This window comes from Bicyclus anynana, chromosome 7, assembly GCF_947172395.1.
Source record: "Bicyclus anynana chromosome 7, ilBicAnyn1.1, whole genome shotgun sequence".
NCBI lineage: Eukaryota > Metazoa > Arthropoda > Insecta > Lepidoptera > Nymphalidae > Bicyclus > Bicyclus anynana.
Window position 1 is genome coordinate 9,735,492 of NC_069089.1, and position 18,361 is coordinate 9,753,852.

The following is an 18,361-nucleotide window of genomic DNA, read 5'->3' on the forward strand; positions in this document are numbered from 1 at the left end:
GTATGCGAATGACAGAAACGATCAATAACTTAATCACGTGACCGGTCAATAACAAATGTCATATTTATTTTTTTTAATTTCGAAGCGTCTTCGATCGGAGAAGGAAAATAGATGTGCCAGATGGCGACATGCCCAGATCTGTATACCTATACCTATACCTTTTATTTAGATAGTTTGTCAGCCCATGCTTCTACCATAACTAATAATTAGCCCAACGGTAAAGCAGCCGGACTCATCGCCGAGGGGTGGTGGTTCAATCCCCGCTGGAGTATTGTAGTACCTACTCCTAATAAAGTATTTCCCGACTAGTTGGAGGGGAATGGAAAAATTGGTCATATTTAAAAGATATGACCAATATGAGATATATGAGATTCTTTTATAAAAAAAAAATTGGTTCATAAGTATCACTGCATCATACTGCGTTTTCAACCACCCCTTTTTTCGCCGCGAACGTTCACAATGGCGTATGGGTACCTACATTCATGCAATCAACAAAATTTTGAGCATAGTTATATAAAACTTAGAAAATAGTTAAAGTTATACTCTGTCATTCATGGCTGGATCAAATAAGACCCAGCCGCACTTAGAGGTAAAGTCAGATAAAAAAATATCTATTCTGAAATTTACTTACATGTCTGAAATGTTGTATAAATAATACCCATTACATTTTATTAAAAGCCACAAAAAATTACCATTCTACGCATAATAAAAATAATACTAGAGCAGAGCTAATAATGAATCGGGTGAAATATGGGACGCCCGCGCTTCTAGTTCTAGTGTTAAAACAAACAAACAACAATACTGAATATGTTGAATATTTAATGACATGTCTAAGCAACTATTCCTAGACGGGCTTACGTTTGATTATAATCACGCCTGATGGAAAACAAACATTAACTTCTCAGAGCGCTTAATCTTTATCATTCTTTTTCCATAAGGCGCTTGCCCAGAAAATATTAGTTTAGACTAGCTTGTACTGTGACTTCACTCGCGTTAATTAAAATATTGACAACCAGTTTCATAGCGGACGAGCGTCACTAATAGTCAATAATAAATTAAACATAGAGTTAGATAAAATACGTTAAAGTAGGCTTTTGACGGCCTCCGTGGCGCAGTGGTGTGCGCGGTGGATTTACAAGACGGAGGTCCCGGGTTCGATCCCTAGCTGGGCTAATTAAAGGTCTGGCTGGTGGGAGGCTTCGGCCGTGGCTAGTTACCCTACCGACAAAGACGTACCGCCAAGCGATTTAGGCTGTGGTTTTTCATATTACTCTTAACAAGTTATCCCGCTTCCATCTTAGATTGCATCATCACTTACCATCAGGTGATATTATTATAGTCAAGGGATAACTTGTAAAGAATAAAAACAAAAGGCTTTTTCTTTCTGGACGAAAGATCTTATTGTGTAGCCGTGTATGCTTTCGTGAATAGTGAAACAGATTTTGTAATACGCGATTTGATATCATTAGTAAAAATTATTTAGAATTTATTTTTAATGATAGGATCACCATTTACAAAAATGTTTTTGGTTACGGTAATCTGTTTCGATTTGAATAATGTACCTATTAGTTTAAGTTTTGCGATTGTATTTTAATGTAAATGGGAATTTGAAGCTGCTTGTTACCCAATTAAGCTTAAGAACTTGACCATTTATATTTTATTATAGAAGATTATTATTTTTCCATTATGATTTTTCTCAAATTGTCTCTATTTTCATAATAAATTTGATTGTCACTCGCGTTTGCTTTTTTGTCTTTTTTTTTATTTTAACAATGTTAATTAAATACAAAATATAAAACAAAACACTAAAAAAAAATTATAAATAAAAATATAATCCCCCGCTTCGGGACATTAGAATGCCCAAGCAACGGTAGTCAAGGCTCCACAGTAAGGAACCTCCTCACAATACGCGCTGTCTCAAGAATCACTGCCTTCTGTATCCGACCCTTAATCCAGCAGTTAAGCGAAAGCTTCATAGGGTATTTGTCGAAGCTTTTCGCTATAAGACTACTAACTGAAACGACTGTCGGAACATTCGTCGTTATTAACCCATATCCGGCTCACTGCTGAGCTTGAGTCTCCTCTCAGAATGAGAGGGGTTAGCACAATAGTCCACCACGCTGGCTTAATGCGGATTGGCAGATTACACACACTCAGAGAATTAAGAAATTTCTCTGATATGCAGGTTTCCTCACGATGTTTTCCTTTACCGTTTGAGACACGTGATATTTAATTTCTTAAAATGCACACAACTGAAAAGTTGGAAATAGAAGCAGACAAAATTGGAAGCAGAGATCAATACATATAAAAATACACTGGGCTATCACGGCTTAATAATTTTAAAAATTTGATATTATTATGTTCCCTTGGTTTTCATAATATTGATTTGATGATTTAGTATATATAATTTTAGTATGGCTGTGACAGGGTAAGCAAATAAGAACCATTTCTGTATTCCGATTTTCAAGAAATCGTAGGTGTTAAAATAACAGGCACAACAAACACCCACCCAAGTTTTTTTTACTTATTCAATATCAAGTCAGCCGTTGACTGCGATTTAATGTAAACTGACGATGCAATCTAAGATGGAAATGGACTAACTTGGAAGATGTACATTTCAACCCATACCTATGAAGCTTTCTACGCGGCATCGGACCGGAACACTATACCCGAGCTGAGAATCGAACCCAGGACCTCTTTGTCGAGAACTACAATACTAACAGAGGTCGTCAAAAAGAGGTCGGCACAAAGAATCACACTGTTGTTCTTTGCATGCCCTGTGTGTTTCATTAAAATATCGAATTAGAGCCTGCTATAGTCAGAAGTACCTCATTTTAAGGCTATAATTTTGAAAGAAATTATGCCTCTACCATAGAATGTACATTTTTCGTAAGTCAAATTATTATACAAGGTATATTTTATATGTTCATCATTATCTTCATTACTGGACAATGGACATAGGCCTCTTGTATAGACTTCTAAACATCATGGTCTCGAGTCGCCAGCATCCAGCGGCTCCCTGCAAACCGCTTGATGTCCTCGTTCCATCTAGGCTATATTTTATTCCCGTAAGAATTTCTCAGAATAATATATAGCATATAGCCTTCCTCAATAAATGGACTATCTAACACTGAAAAAATTTTTCAAATCGGACCAGCAGTTCCGATTTGAAAAATTCTTTCTATATGTAGTAGAGATTAGTGCGTTCAATCAAACAAACAAACTCTTCAGCTTTTTATTCTAGTATAGATTTAGGCGACCGTTTTCAACGCAACGTTAGCTGGCCTTTTCACTGTTTTGGTCTCTAATATCAACCTATTAAAATAAACATCAAATCGATTGAGAAATGTCATCTACCTTCTGTATAAGACTTTATGATATACACCAGTTGCCACGGGATGACATTTGTTACCTTTAATTTCAATTTCGTACCTATAAGTCAACTACTTCAAAGATAGTGAATTAGCCTGCTGTCGACAGCGGCTTCTTCCGTCAAATAATTGATTATTACCTACTTATATGTGAAAACTAGTTGATTATTACCTACTTATATGTAAAACCTTGTCAAGCTAGTTCCATAAAACTACTCATCATGTCGTTGACATTTGCTGCGCCCACTTTTCCAAATATTAGGTTAATTATATATTCAGGACATAAATATAAATAGAGCGACCTATATAAATAAATTTATTTCAATCTCGAAGTCATTACAAGAGCATCACTCCCAAAATGAAATTCGTAAGTGATTTAATATTTTTCTTTAATATCATTAAATTTACTTAATATTAACGTTAAGTTACTTTCTTTTTTATTATTTAACTTGCATATTTCCATGGAAACTATTAATGAAAACTTTTTAGAGTTCCCCAGTATTTAAGCACCAATATTATATCGATAAAACTTAAAATTTTGCCATGGTCCGCTGTCCGTCTGTCTGCCCTTGTTACAGTTTTAGGAATATTTTTCATTCTTTAACCTTTAAATGAAAAATAAACTCAATTGAACTGAAGGACTAACATTATTAGTAAGTATTATATAACGATGCAATTTCATACAAAATAGTTATTATTACTTTATTTATATTACTAGCAGACTCGTAATTTCAACCGCGTGATTGATGGTGCCGTAGGAATACAGGGATAAAATGGATCTTAATGGAACTCTTATACATCGTCCTGTCACACTTATATATTTATTTAAATTTTTACATTTATACGATTGAGAATTTTTTCCATTGATTCACCGTGCGGGTACAAGATTGTTTGGTAGAGACAAGAACTCCGAGTACTGCCCGGACATGTGACCAATGGGTGTAGGGTTAAGGAATTCCTTGACAATTGTTTAACACTCCCCTTCTCCATTCGTGTTGTTCTCGCTGCCTAGCAAAATTGGATAAGATCCTACTAGAACAGCTTTGGATACCCGTTCTAAAACAGAACATGCTTATGCAAGTTATAGAGAAATTGTTGGTAATCTCGCACCCATTTCTATGGCATAAACTAACCACATGGGCATTTTTAGTTAGTTCATTTGGTAGGTCATAAAATTTATTCACTGTTAAACTGTAGTCCTTCTGGATGTTTGTCTCCGTACCGTACGGCACAGTAAGCTCTAGACGTACTTAATATTTTTTTTATTATAAGGAATTTATGTAAATAAAATTGATTTTATTTATGTTTACAGATAATTGCTCTATGCTTAGTATCCGTTGTGGTGGCTTTGCCGCCTTACGACGAAGTCCAAGTCCTACGTTATGACAACGACAACATTGGTACTGGAGATTACAGCTACCAGTAAGTCTTGCCGTACTCTCTTTTTTATCCGACTTCAAAAAAAAGGATGAGGTTCCCAATTCAACGTATATGTTTAATGCATCACTTTGAAGGCGGTGCCAACACAGTGATCCATTAACTTAAGCCGATTAAATCATAAAGTTTTAGGATTTAAAGACAGTTATCTCCCGTAGTTTTTTTAGAAACGGCTTTAATTAATACGTCACTGGCTTGGCACCGCCTTCAAAGTGATCAGAAGGTCGAACGATGTTATTTTTCGCTTTTGTTGTTTCAAAGTCAGTTTAATTTTTTTGTTAAAAAGATTTTTCATCAGTATAAATAGGACAATTAAAATAATTGGTTTTTTTATTCAATGACAAGTTAGCCCTCGACTGCTATCTCATCTGACATTAAGTGACGATGCTCTCATCATTATCAAACCATATTCGGCTTACTGCCGAGCTCGAGTCTCCTCTCAGAATGAGAAGAGCTAGGCAAAGTAGTCCACCACGCTGGCCCAATGCGGATTGACATAATTCACACACGCAGAGAATTAGAAAATTCTCAGGTATGCAACCTGCATACATAGGTAGGAAACCTTCCTCACGATGTTTTTTCTACGCCGTTTGAGACGCGTGCTATTTAATTTCTATAAAATGCACATAGCTGAAAAGTTGAAGGTGCATGCCCCAGACCGGACTTGAACCTACGCCTCCGGAATTGGAGGCAGAGGTCATATCTACTGGGCTATGACAGCTCTCAAGGCTGTCTAAGTTATGGTAAGGTTATTTGGAAGAAGTACAGGTTTAAGTATTCTACCTATACCTTTTTTATTTTCTACAAGTTAGCCCTTGACTACAATCTCACCTGATGATAAGTGATGATGCAATCTAAGATGGAAGCGGGCTAATTTGTTAGGAGTAGGATGAAATCCACACTCCTTTCGGTTTCTACACGACATCGTACCGAAACGCTAAATCGCTTGGCGGTACGTCTTTGTCGGTAGGGCCATAGCCACGGCTGAAGCTTCCCACCAGCTAAAAACCTCTAACGGTTTCTACGCAGCATCATACCAGAAGTCTAAATCGCTGGGCGTACGTCTTTCCCAGTAATTAGCCACGGCCGAAGTACCTCCAGACCTTAACAAAGGAAACTATATGTAGTTTTCCAATTACGAGTACCAGCAGGCCTCTTGTTGGACTTCTAAACACCACGAACTCGAGCCGCTAACATCTCCAAATATAATTTAATTCTAGGTTCGAACAGTCAGACGGTACTAAGCAAGAGCAAGTAGGTGAACTGAAAAACGAAGGTGTTGTAGGCCAAGCTGAAGTTGTTAGAGGATCATATTCCTGGTTCGCTCCAGACGGTTATACCTACAAAGTCACCTACGTAGCCGATGAACTTGGATACCGAGCAACCATTGAAAAGGGAGCCCAACGATTGTAAATCACAATAAAAAATAAAAAAGAATAATTATTATGTTAACTAAATTTATAATTGTTGATTTGAGTTGTTAATAAAATATTATAAACCGCTTGATGTATCATTTATTGTGATCGCCGCAAAGGCTATTGTAAATGCCACAACTAGCAAAACTTTAACTGGCTAATTGAAGCCCTGTGCAACACAATTGACATTTACCTAATAATCCTATGCATAGTTATTAACTCCTCAAGTATGTAAATTGTTATATTGCTAAAGACTCATCACATTTGTCCTCATACATCTACGAATGACCTTCGTAGGAGCGGCCAGCACAAAACGCTGTAACGAGTTAAATTCATCAAATAATATTAAATGTGTCGTAATAATATAATATCGTAAGTATAAAACACGCGTTGGGCTTTGTCAAGTAATCAGTTTTCAAGTGAAGACGATACAATCATCCTATTGTAACCATGAAACTGGTTAGTAAATATTGTGTGGTTTAAAAAAATATTTTTGTTCGGCAATATACGTAACATAGATACAAAATAATGCGCGCTAAACGTTTGTGACGAATTGAGTGATTTGTGTGTGTGTTGTGTTGATAAGGAATTATTAATTCATGTACCAGGGCAATGAGGATTGATAAAATATTTGATAAATAAATCTCGAGTGTTTGGAATGATGCAGTCTCAAAGATAGACTGCATATTATTGAATAACATAATAAATAACTGTCTCTTTAGCCCAATGGTTAACCAGCACAGCTGTATATAATTAGATCCATGGGTTCAATACCAGAGACAGCCTTACAAAAAATATCTAAATTGTTGTTTGGAACGATGCAGTCTCAAAGATTGACTGCATATTATTGAATTACATGATAAATAACTGTCTCTTTAGCCAAATGGTTAACTAGTTCAGTTGTATATAATTAGATCCATGGGTTCAATACCCGAGTCAGCCTTACAAGAATTTCTAAATTATTGTTTGGAACGATGCAGTCTCAAAGATAGACTGCATGTTATTGAATTACCTAATAAATAACTGTCTCTTTAGCCCAATGGTTAACTAGTTCAGATGTAGTATAAGATTAGATCCATGGGTTCGATACCTGGGTCAGGCTTACAAAAAATATCTAAATTGTTGTTTGGAACGATACTATTACGATACGAACGATATTATTATTATTATTATACATGCATTCTACTCTCACGCCCGGTACAAAATAAATATATATAAAAGCCAAAGGGAAAATAAATAAACTTACTTAAATACACAAAATAAATAAACTTAAATATATATTACATAAATACATATATGCACCGGGCGGAGGATTCACCCCGGCAGGGAGACCAAACGGCCGGGGGTCAGGGCGACAGGTGGAGAAACCGGCGGACTATCCTAGCCGAGTCCAGCAAGACCGCTTTTTGCATCTTGCCTGCGAGCGAACTGCCACGGAACCCCAGCCGCCTCAGATGGTGAGCGAGGCTGACTGGGATCAAACCGTTGGCAGATATAACGATGGGGATGATTTCAGTGGACTCCACATGCCACATGGCGGTAACCTCGTGAGCCAGATCTAGATATTTACGTTTTTTCTCTGTCTCAGCTCTCACAAGGTTCTCGTCATATGGAATTGTGATGTCCACTAAAAACACCCTCGACTGTGCCCGGTCCAACACCACGATGTCAGGCTTATTCGCAAGAATAGTCCTGTCCGTGATAATGGACCGGTCCCAATAGAGCCGGACTCCGTCGCGTTCAAGCACTGGCACCGGTGTGTACTTGTAATAAGGCAACCTCTGGTCCAGGAGACCGTACATCAGAGCAAGCTCTTGGTGAAGGATTTTGGCTGCTTGGTTGTGTCTGTGCAGATACTCAGTGTTGGCAAGAGCTGAACAACCCGAAAGGACATGTCTGAGTGACTCGCCGGGATGGCGACAGGCTCGACAGATGTCTTGAGTGCCATCCTTCAGAATGTACTTTCGGTAGTTCCGCGTCTTTACCACCTGATCTTGTATCGCAAAGACAAACCCTTCGGTTTCCCCAAAGAGGTCACCGAAGCGCAGCCACTGCACAGACGCTTTTTTACTGACATGGGGCTCATGAAGAGCCTTAAAAAAGCGTCCGTGCAGCTCCTTCCCCTTCCATACGGTCTCCCGGTCAGAGATGCTCTGTACCACTGGTTTTTGCCATTCGCTGTTGGCCAAGGATAGCGGGGTGAGTTCTTTATCACATGCTATGACTTCTGTATGCATCGGGGACTCCCTTTTCGTCTCGAAGTAGGTCCTGAGGCTGCATATCTCCCGATTGTGCATGGTCTTGGCGCTAAGTAGGCCTCGACCACCACACTTTCGGGGGACATACAATCTCATGACAGACGATTTTGGGTGATGCATACGATAGAGAGTCATAGTCGTGCGGACCCTTCTATCCAGGACGTCTAATTCGGTCTGAGTCCATCTGAGCACGCCAAAGGTGTACATGAGAACAGGCATGACCCAGCCGTTATAAGCTCGAATCTTATTGGCGCCCGACAAATAACTTTTACAGATCTTTGTCAGACGTCGATAAAAACCCTCGCAAACTGACTGTTTCATGTCCGCCTCTTGCACCCCTATAGATTGTGACATGCCCAGATACCGGTAAGATTCAGTTTCAGAAAGGGTCTTGATGTTAAGCAGGTCAGAATTGATCCCGACCGTATGAGTGACCTGACCCCTCTCCACATGCAAGACCGCACACTTGTCTAGTCCCAGCTCCATTCTGATGGAATTACTGAATCCCGTGGTGAGATTCAGTAATTCCTGCAGTCGGGTAGCATTGGGCGCTAGCAGTTTGAGGTCGTCCATGTAGAGAAGGTGAGGCACTTTTGTCCCTCCTCTCCGAAACTGAAAGCCTGTTCCCGAACCCTCTAGTAATGTACTGAGAGGATTCAAGGCCAAGCAAAACCATAGTGGACTCAGACAGTCACCCTGGAAGATACCCCGGCGTATCCTAATCCGGTCATCGGCAGCCGCCAACCGCTCGCCATGGAGACAAAGGATCGTGCTCCATTGCCCCATACATGACCGGAGGAAGTCTTGAACTGTACAATCGATTTTGTACAGCTCAAGGACCCTCAAGAGCCACGAATGAGGCACCGAGTCGAATGCCTTTTTATAGTCAATCCAGGCTGCGGCAAAATTCCGGCGGTTGCGCTTGACCAATTGGCCCGCGACGGAGTCGATGAGAAGGAGCTCCTTGGTACCACGACTACCACCCCGACATCCGTTCTGAGCCCCAGACATGATGTTATTATCGTCTACATGACGAGTTATCTTAGAGCTCAGAACGGATGTCAGTGTCTTATAGATGGAAGTAAGACACGTGATGGGGCGGTATTTTGAGGGATCTACGGTGTCGGTGGTCTTTGGAGCTAAATGAGTGATCCCGGTGGTGAAAAGGTTCGGGAGTGTCCCTTGCTCGAGAGCCTCTTGGAATTGGCGAGCCAAGGTGACATGGCAAGTCGAGAACGCCTTCAGCCAGTAGTGATGCAGTCCGTCGGGCCCCGGACTTTTCCAGTTCGCGGCCCGCCTTACTGCACCAACTACATCCTCCGTAGAGATGGCGACTGGGTTCATCGGCCTGATTGCGGCACATGTCTCCTCTATCGCCGAAATCCAAGGAACCTCATCGTGCTCTACCTCTCTTGACCATATGTTTCGCCAAAAAGCGATAAGGTCAGCCGGATTCGGCTGTGGAGAGGTAGAACAGACTGCAGGACACTCCAATCTGTTGTAGAACCTTTTCTGATCACTCGAGAAAAGACGATTTTGCTGAAATCGCTCAACTCTTTCCGAGTATCGTCGTATGCGGTTCCCCCATGCAGCGATTTTCTGCTTCAGGTCGTCGATGCGCTCCGTCAGTTTTAGGGTTATGTCCGGCTGATCCAGCCTAACCCCGAGCCCGTTAAAGGCTATTCTGACGGAGCGCACAATCCTTGGCCTTCTATTGCCCAACCTGAAGCATAGCAGTCTGCCAATGAGGCCTCTGGCAAGGGTGATACGGCGTTCTATCCTTCTCTTCCAGGCTGGTTCTGCTCTGATGTTATTAACAGAACGCCCCGGGCGTCCAGGTTCCTTGGTTTTGATACCAATGAAACGGTGGACGGTTAGGGCTGCCCCGAAAAGGATAGAAGCCGTATCATCCAGACCAGTGCTGCCCGCCAGATGTTGGGGCAGCATTTTGTTGACAGCCTCAATGACATCCCGCGTCGCTATATTTAGCGCAATACGGGAGAGCCGCGGACGATTCTCTAGAGGAGCATTACGGATTTCAGCAATCGTCTCTTCTAGGATCCTTCTCATCCGCTCTAAATCAAGGGAGACGGTTCCCTCAGTGTCCTCCTCCTCTGCATGCAAATCTTGGGACATAGGTTCAGTCTCTTCGCGGACAGGCGCCGCCGGTGAGACGATTTGCTCTGCAGAAGAGGTTGGCACTTCGGGAACAGCCTCACGTCGTAATCGTTCGAGCTCGGTCGCGTTGAAGATGTTAGAACGCTGAATAAACCGAGCTCGATCTGCTAGGTTCTGTTCCGTGACAGTTAAGTGCGGCTCAAGCAGCAAGAACTCGCGGTACATTGCTGCTCGGTAGCCAGTCCGTCCGGTTTCTCCCCCTGTAGCCCTGTAGTACGCGCGCATGACATTTTTATTCATGTCGCATGTCCATTTCATGCGCCGTACGCCACCAGCGGCGGGCACCGAAGATTGGGCCCTAGGGGACCCTGTCGAAGCCAAGCCCTCTGATGGGGATGATGGAAGTGTCGACCGGTCAGGTGGTAGTGCCGGTCGACTATGTTGGCTGGCGGCTCGCATGCTGCCACGTCCAGCGCCAGCCCCAGACGCGCCCTGGCGGCCCCCAGGTAGCGGCCCTAATCGCGCTCTCTGTTGTTCCATCATCATATTTTTTAGGGGGGGGTGAGTGGAGGTTACATCACCCGGGGTCCACTCAGGTCCCCGAGGAGGCTGTTTTTTTAAGCCAGCTAGCTTGATTTCGGAGAACCAAAAGATACCAAACGGTTCTCCGATGTCCCTTAGTCGCCTCTTACGACACCCTCGGGAAAGATAGGGGTGGCAACATTCTAATCTGCCGGTGCCACACGGCGTATGCCGGTGCCACACGGCGTTATTATTATTATTATTATATAATTAGATCCATGGGTTCGATACCTGGGTCAGGCCTACAAAAAATATCTAAATTGTTGTTTGGAACGATACTATTACGATACGAACGATATTATTATTATTATTATTATTATATAATTAGATCCATGGGTTCGATAGGTCAGGCCTACAAAAAATATCTAAATTGTTGGATTTTATTTTTTTTTTAAGAAAAATTCACTGCATTGCACTTGTGATTGCAAGCATGCCGCTGTACAAAAATAAAACAGTAGTAGAGATATCGTCGTCGTCCCGTACCCTCGTCTGGGGTAGTCCACCGACATAATTATTTCTGCGGCTAAACGATATTGTGTGCGTGGAACTAGTGTATACAGGCTGTTCCGTAAATAACACGACATACTCTACAGAATGATAGCTGACATGAAGGCCTACTAAAAAACGAAATATATATTAGCCGTAATGTTTCGGTTTTAAGTTATATTAATTTTTCTACAAAATACATACCTTCAGTGCAATTTGGTCGTACTCTGTGTTGCAAAATTACATAGTTTTGATTATATACCTGTGCACTTAAAGTAACAAAACTTAAGTGGAAAGTTTAATAAGAAGAGGGAGAGTGATAACCGTGATGGCCCAGAAGATATGACCTCTTCCCCCGATTCCGGAGGGCGTAGGTCCGAATCCGGTCCGGGACATGCACGTCCAACTTTACAGTTATGTGCTTTTTAAGAAATTTAATATCACGTGTCCCAAACGTTGAAGGTAAACGTCATGAGAAAACCTGCATACCTGAAATTTTTCTTCATTCTGTACTGTGATTCTTCTCTGTGTGAAGTCTGCCAATCCGCATTGGGCCAGCATGGTAGACGTATTAATAGGCCTAACCCCTCTCATTCTGAGAGGAGACTCGTGGCCATCAGTGAGCCGAATATGGGTTGATAATGATTTACAGTCTATGTCGTGTTATTTAAGGGACAACCTGTTATATAGTTGCCGGTAAAATTACAGGCACATGAAGCTTAACACTTTTTAGTTGAAATCATCTTTGGATCAATATTACAAAGCAAATTACGAGTAGTTTTAAATGTTTATCCCCGTATTGCTACGGCAACGAGAACCACGTGGGTAAAACCGCACGGCGTCAGCTAGCCATATAAATAAATTTAAATTGACTTTGATCTCAAGATAACTGCGGTTTCTCAAGTGCTCTAGCACTTTTACGATTCCAAAAAACATAATTATAACTTAAGTATTACACTTTCACTTATAAGTGGAAGTGTGATATTTAAAATAACATTTTAAATATCACACTTCCACTTGTAATTTTTTTATCAAATAATGATATTTACATAATCTATTTATTTATTACTAGCGGACGCCAGCGACACCGTTCGCTCGTTCGATCTGTTTTTTTTTAAATTGTGCAGGAACCATGATTTTTTCCGGCATAAACTATATAACTATTACATTCTTTGTACATATATATTTTTTGGTTCTGGTCGAATGTCCAATTTATCTCTATACCAAATTTGATCGTATTCGGTTGAGTAGATTAACCATGAAGAACACACAGACAGACTTACTACAGAGTATTTATAATATTGGTGTGAATCGTTTGCATGGCGTAAATTTTAAATACGTCTATAATTTTCTTCCAGTTGGTGATCCTAGCTTGTGTAGCGCTGGCCTCAGCAGCTTCCCTTGGACAAGCTCCGCCTTCGGGATCCAACCCACAGGACGTCCAAATATTGAGATACGAAACTGACAACGATGGACTCGGCTCCTACAAATATGCGTACGTATTTACGTCACAACATATTATTTTGTTATTAAACAAAGAATTGTTTGCATGTTTATTGTGATGAGGCCCTAGATTGTATTATGAACCATAGATATATTAGCAGCATTTTGTTCTTTCAAGATATTAGCAGCATTTAATTTGCACCTAAGAGAGACCTAGTTATTTTAAAGTCCAATGCGTAAGGTATAAAAGGACATAAAAAATCAATTTATTTTTTGGTTTTCTAAATATGACTAGAAATTCCAGAACATTGTGTACAACATACAACAGCAGATACAACAGTTGTGTACAACAATGGTACTCGTTGTTGTAGTTGACGTAACGGTAGCCTGAAATAAATAACAAAAATATTTAGTCCTATGATTGAAAAGTTGTCATGTCTAGGTGCTCTTACGAATACATCTTCCATACTTACGAGTAAACAGCCTTCCATAAAAACAGAAATATTTGCAACATTGCTAAGAGAAATAATTTTAGAAATTAGCAATGTTTTATTCACAAATACTTGCTATGATTATTATTAGCTTGAAACTAGTACTTAAATCTGACGTGGCAATGAGTCTGTCGTCCTTCGAAGTTTTAATGTACTCATTTTAATATTAATAAATAACCATCAGACGCTCGCGACTTCATCCGCGTAAAACTCGATGTAAACTTTCAACTACCCCTACCCTAACTTATTATTTAAAAGTCTAGAGCTATGGTCCGGAATCGGGAAATTAGTGGCTAGTAATTGGAGTATGATAAGCCGTCGGGTCCCTGTCATTATCTTCACAGAGTGTGTTCTTAAATAAAAAGCGAAGATGAAGTGGCAATGGGCGAGGCACATAGTTCCAAGAGCCGATAGACTTTTTTTTTTTTATTCTTTACAAGTTAGCCCTTGACTACAATCTCACCTGATGGTAAGTGATGATGCAGTCTAAGATGGAAGCGGGCTAATTTGTTAGGAGGAGGATGAAAATCCACACCCTTTTCGATTTCTACACGGCATCGTACCGGAACGCTAAATCGCTAGGCGGTACGTCTTTTACCGGTAGGGTGGTAACTAGCCACGGCAGAAGCCTAAAAGACGTTGGGGCCGTAATAGCGACCCCGCACTAGAAAGCGCAGTTTGCGCAGACAACACGAGAGTAGAAGGGATTCGCTGTACGCAGGCGAGTCAGGATTGTAATCTTTCAAAGTCACGTTCATCGGCTGATATGATCAATGGACATTTTCCATCGTTCATCATTGATGCTAAAGGCTCGTTCATGATGATAATGGGGATTGAATGACTTTTTATTTTTATAGATTTGAACTAAGTGATGGTACTAAAAAGGAAGAGCAAGGCGAATTGAAAAACGTGGGCACCGAGAACGAAGCTATGTCTGTGAAAGGTTCGTATAGCTGGACAGCCCCTGATGGTGTCACCTACGTCGTGACCTACGTAGCGGATGAAAACGGCTTCAACCCCACGATAGAACAAGGTCCAGGTGGTGGCCAGAACCGGGGATGAAGAAATCTGTTGTAGAAAAATGTAAATACTCTTGCCAATTAATCTTAATTATTAATAAACTTTTTGTAAAATAATTTGAATATGGTCTTTCTTTTAGTTGCTTAATCTTTATTAAAATGTTATATTTTTGAACAACTTTTTTATATGCTGACTACCTAGTGTATTTTTAATGATTTTACATATTCTTCAGAATATTGCAACATTCTGTAAAGGAAAATTTAATTAGTTATCGGAAATAAAACGAAGTTTAATTATTTTTATTAAATTTGCAGTATGAATACCTACGAGTACTTTAGATATTCATGATATAAATTAATCCTTAAAAAGTTACTATGGTCGTAATTAATTGTCTATGAGAAAATAACACCACGACTCATTTGTACATTATTAAATAGTAACAGACTACGGTGTCACTCACGTAGTTTCTGTTCCTAAGGAAATACAGAGATAAGCAATAGCCTATGACACTCACAAGTAACGTGGTTTTATATTGGTAAAAGGGTTTTTAAAATCAGTTCAGTGTATCCAGATATTACCCTCTACAACTTGACCAGACAAGAGATGATAAATAAGGATCTAGTTAAATAATTGGTTTAATAATTGTATGTTTCTCGAAGACAAATTAAATTTTTTCATCACTATTCTAAGGCAAATGTTCGCTGGTGTACCAAAGCGGTGAAGTAACATGTGAAGCTGTATAATTATTTTCTGTAACCAACAAGCTTAACAAACGATTAAACTCAGGCCGTATTCGACGATCGTACGTTGTTCCTCTTTGGACTAATTAAAGATGAATTAAAAATGTCGTAAAACGTTGTAGCAAACTTTTTTTGACAAAGTAATGATTTCATTAATAAAGTAGAATATAATTATCAAAATATTTTTAGATATAAGTAAATTACCGGGTGGGTAGATAGGCCGGGGCTAGGGATTCTTCTTTACCTCTTTATTATATAGATAAACTCTTTGTTGGACATAAACTTGACGTAATTCAAATACCGACTGACATTTACCAAAAAATCATCGAAAATTTCGATTTGCATCCAAAATTTTGCTACGATAAGAATTTCTTAGTGTTTATATGAGTAGGGTAAGTAGCGGTAGAAATGTTGAAAAAAAATGTTTTGATGTTTTTTTTTGAAAATTGATAACAATTTAATTCTTGAAAAAAATGTTACTGGCGCTACTTTTAACTGTAAGCCGTTATCAACCTATATTTGGCTCACTACTGAACTCGAGTCTCCTCTCAGAATGAGAGGGGTTAGGCCAATAGTCCACCACGCTGGCCCAATACAGATTGGCAGACTTCACACACGCAAAGAAAAGAGAAAAAAATCTCTGAAATGCAGGTTTCCTCTCGATGTTTTCCTTCACCGTTTGAGATACGTGATATTTAAATTCTTAAAATGCAAACAACTGAAAAGTTGGAGGTGCACGCCCCGGACCGGATTCGAACCCTCCGGAATCGGAGGTAGTGGTCATATCCACTGAGCTATCGCGGCTCAGTATAAGCTTTAACTGTATAGTTTTATATAACTGAATTTTCAATCAAAATCGTTAGATAAAACCGTACAGTTAAAAGCGTTAAAAGTGATCGTACACACGTACGATTTTACTGAACGGTTCGACTGTTCAGTTAAAACTATGCATGTCTGTGGCACGTTTTAGTTGCAATAATTTTACTGGTTCGGTAGATAAGTATAGTCTTTAATAGAAAATGGAGTCGCCCTTTTAGTGTATTGATAATAAACACCTACAGTTAACCGACAAGTTTAACTGTAGGTGTTTATTATCAATACACATAAGGAATAATGAACAAACATTAGTTAAAGTAATATTTAAAATGATGTTAAGGTACAAACTTCACAACTACAACATAACATTTTATTCAATATTTTGTGTTCAGCTGACAATTTTTTCAACAAATCTAATATTTTAAAGAGGTAAAGTTTGTGTTAAAAATTTCTGGATAGTAGATCCAGAGATTTTAACCGATTTTAAGAATTATTTTATTACTAAAAAAACCACGTTATTTGTAAGTGTTGGCTATATTTTGTCTCCATATTCTCACGGGACCGGGAACTACGTGTATGAAACCACAGGTCGTCTATAAATATTACATTTTGGATTTATATACTATAGAAATGGATTTTCTTTTCAGAGACTCATTGCAACTTAGAAGTTAGCACCTACGCATATAAATTATAACTAAATGAATCTTGGTATACAGCATGTGCTATTATTATTAAATGAAAAACATTTTACTTCAATAATCTATGAATATAGATCAAGATGCCTCGAAGAACTGAAAATTACACTATCAAAGAAGTTGTGCTGTCAGCAATTAAAAAATTAACAAAAAATACAAGTTGGACATCTAGAACAATAACTAAATTTATAAAACTGGAATACAAAATTAGAGATTCGTACATCGGTCGTAAAATTGGAAGGTATTCATTAATTTTTATATTAATTATTTTATAGACTTACGTCTTTCGATGATTAATATAAAAACCATCCAGCGACTGCCTGTGACTGGGTTTATGACCTTGAGCATGGCTTACTAATTGAAAACTAAACTGAGAATGATTTGTGTATCATAAAAAATGTGTGACACCACCATTTTTCAGTTTAGGGATCCATTTATGCGAGCTAATTTAATCAACGGAACCCCACACTGCGCTAGGCCCGACACGCACTTGGCCGGTTTTTAGACTTTTTTTTTCATTTAAGGGCTTTAGATAAACAAAATTAATAGTAGTGCCATTTGTCACATAAGCTCTATCACATATCTACTACTACTAAAAGGCTTTACCCTTGACTATAATCATGCCTTACCTCATTATTGATACGGTCTAAGGAGGCCGAGAAAATAAAAAAAAAAATACTGGGAAAGTTTTATAACATGTTTTTAACAAAATTTAAATTTAATTAATTATTAAGAAAATTTTTTTTTCTAGGGCTTTGAAAACAGGAGTAAAATTAGGACTCCTGGAAACGGAGCATGGTAGGTACCGACTGAAGGACATATCACGCTTGGCCAGACCGGTCTCTCCGTGGGAAGTTTGTCATAACTGCTCGAGACGACAGAGATGGAGACCTCAAAGCGTATTACGTATACGTAGTCATTCATAATGAACACTTATGTGATATAATGATAATATTTTTGATTAAATTCTAGTATATAAAAACGGCTTAAACAAAATCTTGCATTTTTTTTATAATTTTGAACCAAACTCAAAACCATCTATCAGGTGTGGTAATTTTTTTTTACTACGAACTGTAGCTTTTAAGGTGATAACATGGCAACCTCCGAATCCTAATCCTAATAAATTAAATGTTTATATAATAAAGTGCTGGAGAGAGCAAACTGCAAGCGCAAGCTTATGACAACTGTAATGAGGCGGAAGGTTGCATTTTTCGGACATCTACAAAGAGGACACCTCTACGAGTTTCCTAGGTTGATCTTAGAAGGCAAGATAGTCGGTAAAAGAGCACGAGGACGGCAGCGACGTAAATGGGTGGACGATATTATGGAGTAGACCAAGAGTAATTACAGCCAGCTGAAAAATATCTGTAGTGATAAAAGTTTTCTCCATCTGACCGCCTAACTTCAGTTTGAAGAGGGCACCTGATGATGATGATGATGATATGTAATAAAGCATAAAACTCACTATTACTTGTTGGACACAAAATGG

At 39.2% G+C, this 18,361-nt stretch overlaps 2 protein-coding genes across 2 annotated transcripts; both read left to right on the plus strand.

Annotated features, from left to right (window-relative positions):
- Window positions 1-3,729: 3,729 nt before the first annotated feature.
- On the plus strand, window positions 3,730-6,296 carry LOC112056639 (flexible cuticle protein 12-like). The gene is made up of 3 exons (XM_024097125.2): window positions 3,730-3,738; window positions 4,684-4,793; window positions 6,029-6,296. The coding sequence occupies exons 1-3, from the start codon at window positions 3,730-3,732 to the stop codon at window positions 6,219-6,221; spliced, it is 312 nt and encodes a 103-aa protein (XP_023952893.2). The 3' UTR covers window positions 6,222-6,296.
- A 304-nt stretch (window positions 6,297-6,600) lies between these two features.
- Window positions 6,601-14,735, plus strand: LOC112057787 (endocuticle structural glycoprotein ABD-5-like). The gene is made up of 3 exons (XM_024098336.2): window positions 6,601-6,682; window positions 13,026-13,162; window positions 14,459-14,735. The coding sequence occupies exons 1-3, from the start codon at window positions 6,674-6,676 to the stop codon at window positions 14,661-14,663; spliced, it is 351 nt and encodes a 116-aa protein (XP_023954104.2). The 5' UTR covers window positions 6,601-6,673; the 3' UTR covers window positions 14,664-14,735.
- The last annotated feature ends 3,626 nt before the right edge of the window (window positions 14,736-18,361 follow it).

What these genes read in the sequence shown, in the direction of transcription:
- LOC112056639 (XM_024097125.2), top strand. An exon ending in ACTGGAGATTACAGCTACCA is followed by an intron (nt 4,794 to 6,028) that starts GTAAGTCTTGCC and finishes ATTTAATTCTAG; the next exon opens with GTTCGAACAGTCAGACGGTA.
- LOC112057787 (XM_024098336.2), top strand. An exon ending in CTCGGCTCCTACAAATATGC is followed by an intron (nt 13,163 to 14,458) that starts GTACGTATTTAC and finishes TTATTTTTATAG; the next exon opens with ATTTGAACTAAGTGATGGTA.